At 44.7% G+C, this 15,615-nt stretch overlaps 2 protein-coding genes across 2 annotated transcripts in view; one reads left to right on the forward strand and one right to left on the reverse strand.

Moving 5' to 3' along the window:
* The window catches only part of ints4 (integrator complex subunit 4), a 32,952-nt gene extending 30,658 nt beyond the window's left edge, over positions 1-2,294 (forward strand). The window contains exons 23-24 of the mRNA XM_085794744.1: positions 1,656-1,776; positions 1,896-2,294. Of these exons, the coding sequence (XP_085650870.1) occupies positions 1,656-1,776; positions 1,896-2,074 (300 nt within the window). The 3' untranslated portion in view covers positions 2,075-2,294. The remainder of the gene's footprint in view (positions 1-1,655; positions 1,777-1,895) is intronic.
* A 965-nt stretch (positions 2,295-3,259) lies between these two features.
* The window catches only part of aamdc (adipogenesis associated, Mth938 domain containing), a 71,574-nt gene continuing 59,218 nt past the window's right edge, over positions 3,260-15,615 (reverse strand). Inside the window, exons 2-4 of the mRNA XM_085794749.1 lie at positions 5,692-5,834; positions 4,342-4,437; positions 3,260-3,492 (exon numbers count right to left, since the gene is read on the reverse strand). Coding sequence (XP_085650875.1) covers positions 3,352-3,492; positions 4,342-4,437; positions 5,692-5,823 — 369 coding nt within the window. The 5' untranslated portion in view covers positions 5,824-5,834 and the 3' untranslated portion in view covers positions 3,260-3,351. The remainder of the gene's footprint in view (positions 3,493-4,341; positions 4,438-5,691; positions 5,835-15,615) is intronic.

Genomic DNA, 15,615 nt, shown 5'->3' on the forward strand with positions numbered 1-15,615 from the left:
TCAGAAGAAAGTCAGAATTCATCAAAGTCGTTTCAACGACTGTGTGTGATGTTATATTAAATATGCTGTTATGTTCAATAACATATGAGCGGGACTAAGAACTAAGTTATTTGGCCCCTGTTGCTGCTTGCGGCTTTATGACCATAAGTCAATTAGTGTTGAGCTCATTTACATATTTAAAATTAATTTTCCAAGAAACTTGAAATACAGAAATGTTACTTTTCATGTATACTTTTATTGTGTGAAGTGTGATTGTGGTAGGAGTAAAGGAAGAAAATAAGCCTATTCGGGTGTATTTTGGGCATATTCCATTAGTGTATTGCTCATTTGCATATTCAAATTCATTTTCCAAGAAACTTGTAATACAAAAAATGTTACTTTTAATGTCTACTTTAATTTTGTAAAGTTTCATTGTGATAGGAGTAAAGGAAAAAAATAAGCCTATTCGGGTGTATTTTGGGCATATTTGATAAGTGTAAAGCGGCGTTCACACCGGACGCGATAGACGCGAATATAATCGCGCCAGACGCTTCCATCGCGCCGCTTGGTCATTTTGGATCATTCGCGTCCATCGCGTCATTCGCGCTAGACGCTCCGCCCGTTCATTTGAAAACCGGTGATCTCAACCTGCTCTCTTTCCACGTCAATCATGGCTGATATCACCACCGTTGCTGCACTGTACTACTGCTGTACAAGTCTCAGAAACACCGGAAAACCACCCGCCGTCCTGTCTGGGTTCACTGTGTGTGTGTGTGTGTGTGTGTGTGTGTGTTCACTCTGTGTAGAAGACGGCAGCGGTGCCCACACACAGCTCAAATACAATTAGCTTCTCCTTCATGTTGTTCTGAGTGTAAACAACCGTACAGAGAAGTGACGTCGTCGGCTTGAACTCGTCGCTGATTGGATGTCACGGCGCGATGCCGCCTGAAAAGTTCAATATTTTCAACTTTATTCTCGCCGCTTCAGACGCGCCGCTTCATTCGCGCCGCGTCTCATCGCTCCAGACGCTCCATTTGCGCCGCCTCCGCCTGAATCGCGTGTCATCGCGCCATTTACATTGATTTTCAATGTAGAGTTGCCGCTCCATTCGCGTCTATCTCGTCCGGTGTGAACGCCCCTTAAGGCTCATTTCCATATTCAAATTCATTTTAAAAGAAACTTGTAATACAAAAAATGTTACATTTCATGGATACTTTCATCATGTAAAGTTTCATTGTGATAGGAGTAAAGGAAAAAAAATAGCCCCGTTGGGGTGTATTGTTCTCGGCACCATAGACTTTATACAGTAAATAATGATGCAAATTAAACATATTTCCCCAACTAGGATTTCTTAGGACTTTTAGTATGTTGTTCTAGACACCTCATAGAAATGATGTATGGTGAAAAACCTTCTGTTACAATTACCGTAGTTGTATTTTTGGGTCCAAAATGAGCTAAATTGCCTGGACGAGAAGTACCTTTAAAAGCAAGTACTTTTTTACTCTTACTCTAGTAACATGTCGACTGAGCTACTTTTACTTGTAACGGAGTAAATTTTGACCAGTAGTATTTGTACTCTTACTCAAGTACTGGGGTCGAGTACTCTGTCCATCTCTGCTTCTCTAGAGAAGTTAGGTCCATATCCTGGTGTTAACAGCAGCTCTACATGTCTGTAGGTTCTGTATCCAGACGGGCAGAGCCACATCATCCATCCTAAACCTGGAGACTTCAGGAAACCTGGACCTGACCGACACCGGCTCATCACGCAGGTCTACCTCTCACACACGGCGTGGACAGGTGAGGCTCACACTCAGCTTCCTCTTCACTCTTCACCCTTCACAGGGACAGGGACACCCCCCCTCACCGTGACTGTGTCTCCTGTCTCCTGTCTCCTGTCTCCTGTCTGTCTGTCTCAGAGCCGTGTCAGATGGAGGTGCGCCTCCTGCTGGCCTACAGCTCCTCCTCCCCGGCCTGTAAACAGGGATGGAGCGACGGCGGAGACGGCATCCCGCCACCAGAAGCCGCTGTGGAGGGAACCATCCCCTTCAGCAAGCCGGTCAAAGTCTACATCATGCCCAAGCCTGCCAGACGCTGACACACAACAACACAACTGAACTTCTACACCGTCACTCAGCCTTGTTGAGTGGCACACATACAAGTCATTAGTGTCATTTGTACAAGGAATATTTTTGTACTCTTGTTTCTCATGAAGACAAATGTGATGGAGAGGACTCGTTGTCACATTTTATTTCCTGCAGCAATAGCAATACATTTTCACTTCTGGATATTTATAACCTTAAAGGGATAGTTAAACATTTAGTCAAATCGGCCCACTGCCATAATCCCTATAGTCATAGCAGTAGGTTTGTTACCTTTAATTGTCGGTGCAGAGCCGTGACCTGCTCAGAGCTATGCTACGGAGGCTCATGTGATTTCTTTGGTTTCTCTCATCAAATACACAATCCAACAACTCCACAACGCTCTGGTGGACAAGTTGTGAGCTGCACATTCACCACGCTATGAGATAATAACACAACGTTACCACACAGAGTTGTTTTAGAGGGAAATTTGTGCAAAACCACTGATGCGCGTTGCCTTCAGGGACAGTTTTTCATCAAGCAGTCTCTGTATTTCCCTCTAAAACAACTCTGTCTGGTAACGTTGTGTTATTATCTCATAGTGTGGTGAATGTGCAGGTCACAACTTGTCCACCAGAGCGTTGTGGAGTTGTTGGATTGTGTATTTGATGAGTTTGATGAGGGGAAACCAAGAAATCCTATGAGCCTCCGTAGCGTAGCTCTGAGCAGCTCACTGCTCTGCTCCGCCGTTCTAAGAATAGCTTGCACCGACAATTAAAGGTAACAAACCTACTGCTATGACTATAGGGATTATGGTAATGGGCCAATTTGCCAAAATGTTGAACCATCCCTTTAACATCACCGACTGTCTTTTAAGAAGTTGTCAAAAGTCAAATAATGTCTGTGTGGTTTATCCCTAAGTAAACTTTACAATGAGGTCAAGGACACAGCTGAAGTTGTTCCTGATTGGACACAGATGTGAGTCTGGATCCAGATCCAGATCTACTATCACACACTAGTTCTCTGTGCTCCTCTAGTCTGCCAGGGGATCAGCAGCGTTCCCGTCTTCCCACTGGCTGTAAGCAAGCAGCTGAGAATAAAGAGCCATACTAGACTACAGGTGACCCTCATCTTCTGTAGGCCGTCTCTGTGTGTGTGTGTGTGTGTGTGTGTGTGTGTGTGTGTGTGTGTGTGTGTGTGTGTGTGTGTGTGTGTGTGTGTGTGTGTGTGTGTGTGTGTGTGTGTGTGTGTGTGTGTGTGTGTGTGTGTGTGTGTGTCGAGATGAGGGACATCCTCAGCAGGTGGAGTGGAAGACCCCGCCCACCTTGGCTCCCGTTCCCGCCAGCTTGTTGTATTCAGCAACAGCCTTCTCCGTCTGGAAGACCCTGACGTCCACACCCTTCTGCTTCACAAAGTCCAGAGTGGAGGGGGGGACCTGAGAGGACACACACACACGGGGACACACACACACACACTGGAGTCATGTCCACACTGGACATTGAGGAAAGAAGGTCTTCCTCAACAGGAAGCACTTCAACTGAAGTACAGACCTGCAGGACCCAGACTACATCTGCCTTAATTTTACACACACTAATTACAGGAATTCTGTTCACAAAATGAAAAACAACAACTTAAAGGGATAGTTCAACATTCTGGCAAATTGGCCCATTGCCATAATCCCTATAGTCATAGCAGTAGGTTTGTTACCTTTCATTGTCGGTGCAAGCTATTTTTAGAACGGCGGAGCAGAGCAGCGAGCTTTTCGAGGTAAATGCAGAGACTGCTTGATGAGAAACTGTCCCTGAAGGCAACGCGCATCAGCGGTTTTGCATGAATTTCCCTCTAAAACAACTCTGTCTGGTAACGTTGTGTTATTATCTCATAGCGTGGTGAATGTGCAGGTCACAACTTGTTCACCAGAGCGTTGTGGAGTTGTTGGATTGTGTATTTGATGAGTCTGATGAGGGAAACCAAGAAATCCCATGAGCCTCCGTAGCGTAGCTCTGAGCAGCTCACGGCTCTGCTCCGCCGTTCTAAAAATAGCTTGCACCGACAATTAAAGGTAACGAACCTACTGCTATGACTAGGGAATATGGTAATGGGCCAATTTGCCAAAATGTTGAACTATCCCTTTAAACCTGCGTGTGAACTCAACAACCTTCACTTCCAGTTGAATAAAAGACTAAATCTGAGCGGTCCATGTCAGTCCCATAAACTGCTGCCATGTGATCTAATGTCTCAGTGGATCTGTTGGACAGACTGGACAGTGTGTAGGAGGTTCTACCTGCAAAGCTTCACTCATGCCTCTGCCAATAACCAGCAGGTCCACCCCCTTGTTCAGCACCTCCTCCAGATCGGCCGGTTGAACTCCTGGACGGTGCTGCACAAGGAAAGTCCACTGTCATTACTGGAACTAGAGTTTTGCAGTAGCTGTAGTAGTGTGACAGGTGTCTGGTGATCCAGGTGGACTGGGGACCTACAGTTACATTTTGACTTGTCTTCATTATGGCAACAAGAACATTTCAGCTGAAGCATTAAAGGGATAGTAGCATTTTTTTTAAGTGGGGTTGTATGATCTACAAATAGCCCCTAAGTACTTTAATTGCAGTAGAAGACTCTCTGCACTCCTCCCGTTAGCGACGCCAGCCCATAGCCCTGCCCAGAGATTTACAACGTTGTGAACAGACCCAAAGAAACGGCCTATTTTCACGGCCTAAAAGAGGTTTTACCAAGGGGGCAGTTGTGGGTCTGAGAAGTGAAGCTCACTTCCGCGTTCAAAAAACTGCAATCCCCTCGGCTTCCTCTGGGGGCTGGTGTCAGAAAGCAGCATTCTCCATAGACCCCCATGTTAAAATCGCCGACTTTACATCCTCAATAAACATGATCAAAGCCTGGTGTCAGAACGTTTTTTGGTCTCAATCGATAGTTTCTACCCCCGCACACACTCTGAGGGGAGTGAATTTTTTTTTAACTCTACCGTTTTACTGTTATTAGGTTAAAACTCTGGCCAATTAGGGCACTGAAACGTTGAGTGACAGGTCCAGAACGGTCCGTGGACAGCTGCTTCAAGGCCAGTGGGCGGGTTCTCAGCCGGCCAATCCAACATGGTGCTGTTCAGGCCGCCATATTTGAGTCTCAAAAACGACTCCCCAAAACCAATGGGTGACGTCACGGATGCTACGTCCATTCTTTTTACAGTCTATGGGTTTTACCTGAATGTTCACTATAATGTAATTTTTTCCAGCCCTTCAAAGTGCAGGAAAAACACAGTTTTTATTTGGACCTAACCAACTCACGTTTCCCTCCGCCCAAGGTTAGCGCCCGCTGATCAGCAGTTGGTTAGGTCCAAATAAAAACTGTGTTTTTCCTGCACTTTGAAGGGCTGGAAAAAATTATATTATAGCCAACAATGGAACTGTGTATTTTTTTTCAGGTAAAACCTCTTTTAGGCCGTGAAAATAGGACGTTTCTTTGGGTCTGTTCACAACAATGTATGTTGTAAATCTCTGGGCAGGGCTATGGGCTATTTGTAGATCATACAACCCCACTTTAAAAAAAAACGATACTATCCCTTTAAAGTTAGGTTTCAGTAGTAGTGTTAGACGGAAGCTTGACTGATCCTGTTTCCACTCACGTCGGTCCCGGTCTCCCTCCAGTCCCAGGCCCGGCTGCCTCCAGGCCAGACCTTACAGTCCTTGTAGCTGGAGGAGCAGCCCTTCACCTTCATGTGGCCCCAGGACAGGGACGCGATCTCTGGAGAGGACATGGCTCTGAGCCCTGCTGGAGGACAAGGCAGGGACACAGACGCATGATACAGGGCTTTATATACTGTTACAGGCAAGGCTGCTTACTGTTCATTGGATTTCCAGTTCCAACCTGAGGGTATCGTTTAGTTGTTGTTTACATCCATGTCTGTCCAGTAAAGTCAGTTTCATATCTCTGGCTCATAACACTTTTCTTATGAAGTTTATAGACCTTTCTGGCACACGTGACTTTGACAGCTGAAAGCGCGATGCATTCTGGGTAAATACGGCACAGAGAACAAATCGCTTCGTTGTTTACAACTACTGCTGGGTAGAAAACCAGCATGGGAACAATATTGACAGACGAGAATTTCGCTATATCTAATTTTTCACGTCACTATATCACCGTTTAGACTAATCTGATGTTTGTAAAGTCTATAAAACCAATGTTTGGACAAACATTACTATTTATGTGTGCACATTTTTGTAATTAGTCATGGTTATCATAGATTAGCCGGGCTAACGGTTAGCTACCTGTTTAAATTTAATAACTCAGTGACTCAATAAACGATCCATGAAAAAATATTTTTTCCAGCGGATATCTGAGTTCCAACATGACTGAGCTAACTGGAGTAGTTTCATGTGGTGTCCCACAACGGGAGGGTTTTAACAGCTGACGTCCTGCTGTTAGCTTAGCTACCGCCGTTAGCTTAGCTACCGTTAGCTGTCCCTGTCAGCTGCAGCCACTGATGTTTTCTAGACACTGTGATTCCCCCCAAACTGAATACAACACATAGCAACACAAAACACACACATAAATATTAATGTTTCTTAAATCATTTCAGATTTGTGTAAACGGTGATAGGGCGTGAAAAATATGATATATAGCTAAACTCTCGTTTGTTACTACTGTTCTCATTCAAATTACGTGCTGGTTTTCTACCAGGATCATCGGACATCAGGTTTTTTTTTTTCCTCAGCCAGATCACACTAGTCCGCTTCATGCAGCACTACAGACACGGTGATCAATGGACTAGTGCTGCAGATTTCTCATTCCCCACCTGTTTGATTCAGAGTGTAACGGGATGATGAATGAAGGGCAACATGAAGACAGATAAAACTCTGCTCGTATCAGCTCTATATCGCGCACTGAGCTGATTTTATATTATTATAGCCTATATCATTATCACATATCATTGAGGTTTCAATTTGTCCAATCAGACTGACCGTATGTATTCAACCAAGACCAACTCAATGTAATTTTGCGTTCACACCAAGTGTCAGAATTTCCAAAAGCCGCACAACCCCATAATGCATTGCGCCGAATTAGGCTGTTTACGTCACAGTAGCAAGCTCTATAGAGAGCCTAAGCGGAAGCAGGAAGTAACGGTCACCATGGGACCTCAACTCTGAAAAACTCGCCATTCAAATGAACGGGACAGGCACCGTAGGACGGAGGTCAATGATCGACTTTGTAGTCGTGTCATCTGACCTCCGGCCGTATGTCTTGGACACTCGGGTGAAGAGAGGGGCTGAGCTGTCAACTGATCACCACCTGGTGGTGAGTTGGATCCGCTGGCAGGGGAGGAAGCCGGTCAGACCTGGAAGACCCAAGCGTATCGTGAGGGTCTGCTGGGAACGTCTGGCAGAATCCCCTGTCAGGGAGGTCTTCAACTCCCACCTCCGGGAGAGCTTTGACCAGATTCCGAGGGAGGCCGGAGACATTGAGTCCGAATGGACCATGTTCTCCACTTCCATTGTTGACGCGGCCATCCGGAGCTGCGAGCTGCGGCCGTAAGGTCTCCGGCGCCTGTCGCGGCGGCAATCCCCGAACCCGGTGGTGGACACCGGAAGTAAGGGATGCCGTCAAGCTGAAGAAGGAGTCCTACCGAGCCTGGCTAGCTCGGGGGACCCCCGAGGCAGCTGACGGGTACCGGCAGGCCAAGCGGACGGCAGCCCGGGCGGTCGCGGAAGCAAAAACTCGGGTCTGGGAAAAGTTCGGGGAGGCCATGGAGGAGGACTACCGGTCGGCCTCGAGGAAATTCTGGCAAACCATCCGGCGCCTCAGGAAGGGGAAGCAGTGCTCCGCCAACACTGTTTACAGTGGAGGAGGGGAGCTGTTGACCTCGACTGGGGATATCGTCGGGCGGTGGAAGGAATACTTCGAGGATCTCCTCAATCCCACTGACACTCCTTCCATCGAGGAAGCAGAGGCTGTGGACTCAGAGGTCGATTCATTCATCACCCAAGCTGAAGTCACTGAGGTAGTCCGGAAGCTCCTCAGTGGCAAGGCACCGGGGGTGGATGAGATCCGCCCTGAGTACCTCAAGTCTCTGGATGTTGCGGGGCTGTCGTGGCTGACACGCCTCTGCAGCATCGCGTGGCAGTCGGGGACAGTGCCTCTGGACTGGCAGACCGGGGTGGTGGTCCCTCTCTTCAAAAAGGGGGACCGGAGGGTGTGTTCCAACTACCGGGGGATCACACTCATCAGCCTCCCGGGGAAAGTCTATTCCAGGGTGCTGGAGAGGAGAATGCGGCCGATAGTCGAACCTCGGATTCAGGAGGTTTTCGCCCTGGCCGTGGAACGCTGGACCAGCTCTACACCCTCCGCAGGGTGCTCGAAGGCGCATGGGAGTTTGCCCAACCAGTCCACATGTGTTTTGTGGATCTGGAGAAGGCTTTCGATCGTGTCCCACGTGGCATCCTGTGGGAGGTGCTCCGAGAGTATGGGATCGGAGGCCCTCTGCTGAGGGCTGTACGGTCCCTGTACGACCGGAGCAGGAGCTTGGTTTGCATGGCCGGCAGTAAGTCAGACCTGTTCCCGGTGCGTGTTGGACTCCGGCAGGGCTGCCCTTTGTCACCGGTTCTGTTCATTATTTTTATGGACAGAATTTCTAGGCGCAGCCAAGTGCCGGAGGGGGTACGGTTCGGGAGCCACTTGATTTCATCTCTACTTTTTGCGGATGATGTGGTCTTGTTGGCTCCCTCGAGCCAGGACCTTCAGCATGCACTGGGGCGGTTTGCAGCCGAGTGTGAAGCAGCTGGGATGAGAATCAGCACCTCTAAGTCCGAGGCCATGGTTCTCGACCGGAAAAAGGTGGCTTGCACCCTCCAGGTCGGGGGAGAGTTCCTGTCTCAGGTGGAGGAGTTTAAGTATCTTGGGGTCTTGTTCACGAGTGAGGGGAGAACGGAGCGTGAGATTAACAGGCGGATCGGTGCGGCGGCCGCAGTAATGCGGTCATTGTATCGGTCCGTCGTGGTGAAGAAGGAGCTGAGCCGAAAGGCAAAGCTCTCGATTTACCGGTCGATCTACGTTCCCACCCTCACCTATGGTCATGAACTCTGGGTCATGACCGAAAGGACAGGATCCCGGATACAAGCGGCCGAAATGAGTTTCCTCCGCAGGGTGGCGGGGCGCTCCCTTAGAGATAGGGTGAGGAGCTCTGTCACCCGGGAGGAGCTCGGAGTAGAGCCGCTGCTCCTCCACATCGAGAGGAGTCAGCTGAGGTGGCTTGGGCACCTGTATAGGATGCCCCCTGGACGCCTCCCTCGTGAGGTGTTCCGGGCATGTCCCACCGGAAGGAGGCCCCGAGGAAGACCCAGGACACGCTGGGGTGACTACGTCACTCGGCTGGCCTGTGAACGCCTTGGGGTCCCCCCGGAAGAGCTGGAGGAAGTGTCCGGGGAGAGGGAAGTCTGGGGATCCCTGCTCCGACTGCTGCCCCCGCGACCCGGACTCGGATAAGCGGCGGACAATGGATGGATGGATGGGACTGAAAATTTTATTTCGTGATCCGTTTGAGTTGTGCCATGAGAAAAAAATATGTCCTCTACCTGTTTAAAACATCACGTTTCATCCCGAGAAATCAGCAGTTTGTTGTAAAACTATTGTAAAATAAAATTCAGAAGAATCCGTAACCAGAAAGACTACAAGTCACGTAGGTGACGTCACACACCAAATGCCGCCCTTTCCCGTGTCAGTTGGTGACGTATTTTTTGTGGGACACAGATCTGTAGTCCGTGGAGCGGTCTTTACACAAAATACATTCTTCTGTTGCCGTTTTATGATAAACGGCTGATTTCTCGGCATGAAACGTGACGTTTTAAACGGGTAGAGGACATATTTTTTTCTCATGGCGCAATTCAAACGGATCACGAAATAAAATTTTCAGTCCCGTTCATTTCTATGGCGAGTTTTTCAGAGTTGAGGTCCCATGGCGCCGTTACTTCCTGCTTCCGCTTAGGCTCTCTATTGGCAACATAAAGCTTTGTATGTGACCAGACATGACGTAGCAACAACACTTCATCTTGATTGGCTGTATCGTCATGCATATTTGGGGTAACGTGTTTCCGGTTTGTGCACATCCATTGTTGTTATTTGCAGCAGATAGAATGAACAGCTACATAATAATATGCAGGAGAAGAACAGAAACAAAACATATTTAACAGGCCAACATGAAGTCATTTCAAATACATAAACAAACCTAATTCCAGAGTCTTGTTTTCAGATTGACTTATTGTGTTGATGTTTCATTTCCTTTTCGAAAACGGCAAAACATGGTGTTTTATTAGTCAATTGGCGGTGATGAATATTAGCTAAAAAATAATATGAAGTAATTTCTATAATATTGATGAAATTGGGAGGATGTGACTGAAAAGAAACCAAAGAATACAGTTTGATATTCTAGAAAGTTTTTTGATGTGTTGACAGGAAACTGGTGACCACATGACGACAGATCTGTAACAATAGGATTGAGTAGCGCAGTCCCAGGCAACATTGTAAATGGAACACTACGGTTGCCAGGTTACAGTATCACCGGTTACAGCTGATCTGTGAACATTCTGTATGTCAGTTATGATCGTCAGTTGACAATAAAACAAGTAAGCAAGTTTGTGCTTTAACCGTACATCCTGTAGTGATTATTGAAGACAACAGGACAGGATGAAACATGGTGGCAGCGTGTGAGTAAACGCCGACGTCTACAGTTACTGACGGAAAAAGAAAGTTTAAAGAGTTTAAAGTGCCGCCAGCTCGCAGCGCACCGAGAGAAGACGGACGTTGAGATGGACGGGTTGAGACCGCCGCAGATTCTTGCTTTGGACTTGAGTAATCTACTGAAGTCAAGCCAGCCCACACTTTGAAATCCTTGGTCAAGCCAGCCCACACGTTGTTTTAAGGTACGCGCATATACGGCACATTACCGCAAGAGCCAGAAAGTGCCCGTAAAATGAAAGCAATGACCCCGAAACGTCTGATGTGGAATTTCAAAATAAGAGCCAGCCTTTCAAAATAAAAGCCTTGAACACTGCATTTATGTACATTTACAGTATCATTAAAAAAAAACTGCTAGTTATTACTGTACCATTCCACTTCAGACTGATAGTACTCGACCTGAAGATGACACTCAAAAAAAATCAGACCAATCTGATGTGGAATTTCAGAATAAAAGCCCTCTGAACTTGCATATTTTTGTGTACATTTACAGTATCATTAAAAAAAAAACCATTCCACTTCAGACTGATAGTACTTGACCTGAAGATGACATCCAGAAAAAATCAGACCAATCTGATGTGGAATTTCAGAATAAAAGCCCTCTGAACTTGCATATTTTTAAGTATTTTGTGTATATTTACAGTAACATTTTTTAAAAACTACTAGTTATTACTGTACCATTCCACTTCAGACTGATAGTACTCGACCTGAGGATGACACCCAGAAAAAATCAGACCAATCTGATGTGGAATTTCAGAATAAAAGCCCTCTGAACTTGCATATTTATAAGTATTTTGTGTACATTTACAGTATCATTTTTTTTTCAAAAACTGCTAGTTATAACTATACCATTCCACTTCAGACTGATAGTACTCGACCTGAAGATGACATCCAGAAAAGATCAGACCAATCTGATGTGGAATTTCAGAATAAAAGCCCTCTGAACTTGCATATTTTTAAGTATTTTGTGTACATTTACAGTATCATTTTTTTTTAAAAACTGCTAGTTATTACTGTACCATTCCACTTCAGACTGATAGTACTCGACCTGAGGATGACACCCAGAAAAAATCAGACCAATCTGATGTGGAATTTCAGAATAAAAGCCCTCTGAACTTGCATATTTTTAAGTATTTTGTGTATATTTACAGTATCATTTTTTAAAAACTACTAGTTATTACTGTACCATTCCACTTGAGACTGATAGTACTCGACCTGAGGATGACACCCAGAAAAAATCAGACCAATCTTATGTGGAATTTCAGAATAAAAGCCCTCTGAACTTGCATATTTTTAAGTATTTTGTGTACATTTACAGTATCATTTTTTTTTTTTTAAACTGCTAGTTATTACTGTACCATTTCACTTCAGACTGATAGTACTCGACTTGAAGATGACACCCAGAAAAAATCAGACCAATCTGATGTGGGATTTCAGAATAAAAGCCCTCTGTACTTTAATATTTTGAAGTATTTTGTGTACATTTACAGTATCATTTTTTTTTTAACTGCTAGTTATTACTGTACCATTCCACTTCAGACTGATAGTACTCGACCTGAGGATGAAGCCCAGAAAAAAATCCAGAAAAAATCAGACCAATCTGATGTGGAATTTCAGAATAATCTTATACCTATGACTGTCGTGGCTACACTGCACCTCCTATCACCTCATCCTCACCCTCATCTTTCTCATTTAGAAAAATCACACCAACTGAAGTGCTGAATGTCATTAGGGAATCCAATGGAAACAGTAGCGCTGGACTTGACGGCCTGGAAAACAGATATATCAAATTAGCTGCCAATGTTCTTATGTATCCTCTCGCTGACTTGTTTAATCTCTCTCTCTACTAATGAACTACCTTACATCTGGAAATCAGCACGAATCACTCCACTTCATAAAGCAAATGATGTCCTTGATTGCAATAATTATAGACCTATATCTATCATCTGTTCAATTGCAAAAATCCTGGAAAAACTGGTATATTCTCAACTGTCAGAATACCTCAAGATTAATAATATTTTATCTCCCTCTCAATCTGGATTCAGATCCAACCATTCAACAACCACTGCCTTGTTGAAAATAACAAACGATATTTTTACTGCTGCAGGGAATAGTGAAATTACTGGTGCAATTTTTGTTGATTTAACCAAAGCTTTTGATTTCGTTGATCGGTATTTATTATTAGATAAGCTTTATAATATTGGTCTATCTAAAAATGTAATTCTATGGTTTAGCTCTTTTTTACATAATAGAAAACAGTGTGTTGTTGTTGATGGAAAATGTTCTGACTTGTTGGTGCAGGAAAGAGGAGTGCCTCAAGGGTCAGCCTTGGGACCCCTTCTTTTCTCTATATTTGTTAATGAGTTACCGTCTATATTTACATATTCCTCTGTGCAATTGTATGCAGACGACACCGTCATTTATACTTCAAAATCTGACCTATCTGAAGTTCAAACCACCATTCAGTCTAACTTCAGTATTCTTGAAGACTGGCTCTTACAAAATAAATTACTTCTTAATAAAAACAAATCTGTCGTAATGATTTTTGGCACAAATTCCAAATTGAAATCCATCTCAGATTCATGTAAAATATCTTGTAAAGATGGTACAACTCTGCAGAAAGTTGATAAAATGAAATACCTTGGTGTCTGGTTAGATCCTACTTTGTCATTTAAAATGCACATTGACTATATGGTACGGAAGGTGAACTATCGTATTAATATGTTGTATAGGTCCAGAAACTGTTTTACATACAGTGTTAGAAAGAAACTTGCTATGCAACTTATTTTTCCAATTTTGGACTATTGTGACGTTGTGTATATCTCTGCTTCTAAATCTGTGTTAGCTCCTCTGATCAAAGTTTATAACAGAACCTGCAGATTCATACTTGAATGTCCCTATCTTACACATCACTGCCTAATGTACCAATCTCTTCAGTTTCCTTCTCCACATGCACAACGACAGTTACACTGGTTCCAATTTATTTTCAAATGTATTCACTTTAATTACCCCCCTTATCTTAAACTGTATTTTATGCAACTCAACTCTACTTATCAAACCAGACACTCTGTTCACCCCTACTTTTCCGTTCCACATACCAGAAAAACAACCGGTAGAAAAGCATTTATGTTCAGAGCACCAAATGACTGGAATCACCTACCCATGTGTATCAGATCTTCTCCATCTCTTAATTGCTTTTATCATGCCCTGTCTTCACATCTTGAAAGTACTTGTTCATGCTTTCATTGAATCTGTCACCACATTTCGCTAAATACCTGTCCAAACTCGGTTGCAACTTGTCTGATTGATTTTTGTATGTCTGTCCAGATTTTATCTTTGTCTTGTTTTGTTTTGTTTTGTTTTGATTGTATTGTTCTGTATCCTTTCATTGTACTGTGATGTGTTGTGTTGTTGTGTTTTATGTTGATGTGAGGTGCGCAGGACCCCCTCGAAAACGAGTTGCGACAACTCAAGGGGTTTATCCTGCTGATAATAAACAACTTAAACAACAATAAAAGCCCTCTGAACTTGCATATTTTTAACTCATTGAGTGCCGCGCTCCTTTCCAAAGTTTTAGTCAAGTGTACCGGCAAATTAGACCATATTTGACTTTTTATTTTAGAGCCATAGTGTATTCTATATTATTGCCACCAACACATACTGTAGCTCATTTGAAAGGTTTAACTTTATCCTTCAAATGGCCACAAACCGTTTGTTTCTACGTGCCTCCGTTCCTGAGAAAAGTCAAGCTAAACATGGCTGGGTTTCACCAAAATCCCTCCTTTTTTTCTAGAAAAGGAGATAGAGCGTCTTTTATGAAAGGTGCGCTGTTTGTGTCTGTCGCTCTTCAGACACTCGCATTTCTGGATCAAAGGGCTCGTATAAGATAAATATACACAACAATTGTTGTTCTATTCACAAAACCACCATCGGGGGCGGGGGGGGCGCCACTAAACAGCAATAACACAGACGCACCGTGCCGTGTCACAGCCTCTCGCCGCGGAACGTGAGGCTCTGCCGGCCACAGCGGCTCGCGAACACCGGTCCCGCCGGTGGTCGCGGTCCGTCTGTGGTACGGGTCGGTGGTGCCGGTCTGCTTTGGTCCAGAGACCATCAGATTTTACCGCGGGAGGACTTTGGGGAGGACACGGTGTTGCTCCAGATGAAGACTGGGCGGGACAGTGGGCTGAGAGCTTCCTGGTTCAGCTCCCAGCTGCTGCAGCCTCGCGGGTGAGAGCGGAGCAGCAGCGGAGCAGCTGCTGCATCCACATGCAGACCTCCGTTTGCAGAAGCTGAGTTATGATAAAAACTTCCAGATCATGAGCTGTCATGTGACTTTGATCGTCATCTATTTCAGTTCTCCTCGTCGTAGAGTCCCCAAATTTACATATAATGTGTATTAAAGTGTCTATTTTCATAATTTAAAAAAAAAGCAAAAAACGAAAAATTTCGTTTTTGGCACTCAACGCATGGGAACGAAAAACGAGAAATTACGTGGTTGGCACTCAATGAGTTAAGTATTTTGTGTATATTTACAGTAAAATGTTTTAAAAACTACTGGTTATTACTGTACCATTCCACTTCAGACTGATAGTACTCAACCTGAGGATGACGCCCAGAAAATATCAGACCAATCTGATGTGGAATTTCAGAATAAAAGCCATCTGAACTTGCATATTTTTAAGTATTTTGTGTACATTTACAGTATCATTTTAAAAAAAAACTGCTAGTTATTACTGTACCATTCCACTTGAGACTGATAGTGCTCGACCTGAGGATGACACCCAGAAAAAATCAGACCAATCTGATGTGGAATTTCAGA

This window comes from Trachurus japonicus, chromosome 13 (assembly GCF_045865225.1).
Source record: "Trachurus japonicus isolate A0001 chromosome 13, Traja_1.0".
Lineage (NCBI taxonomy): Eukaryota > Metazoa > Chordata > Actinopteri > Carangiformes > Carangidae > Trachurus > Trachurus japonicus.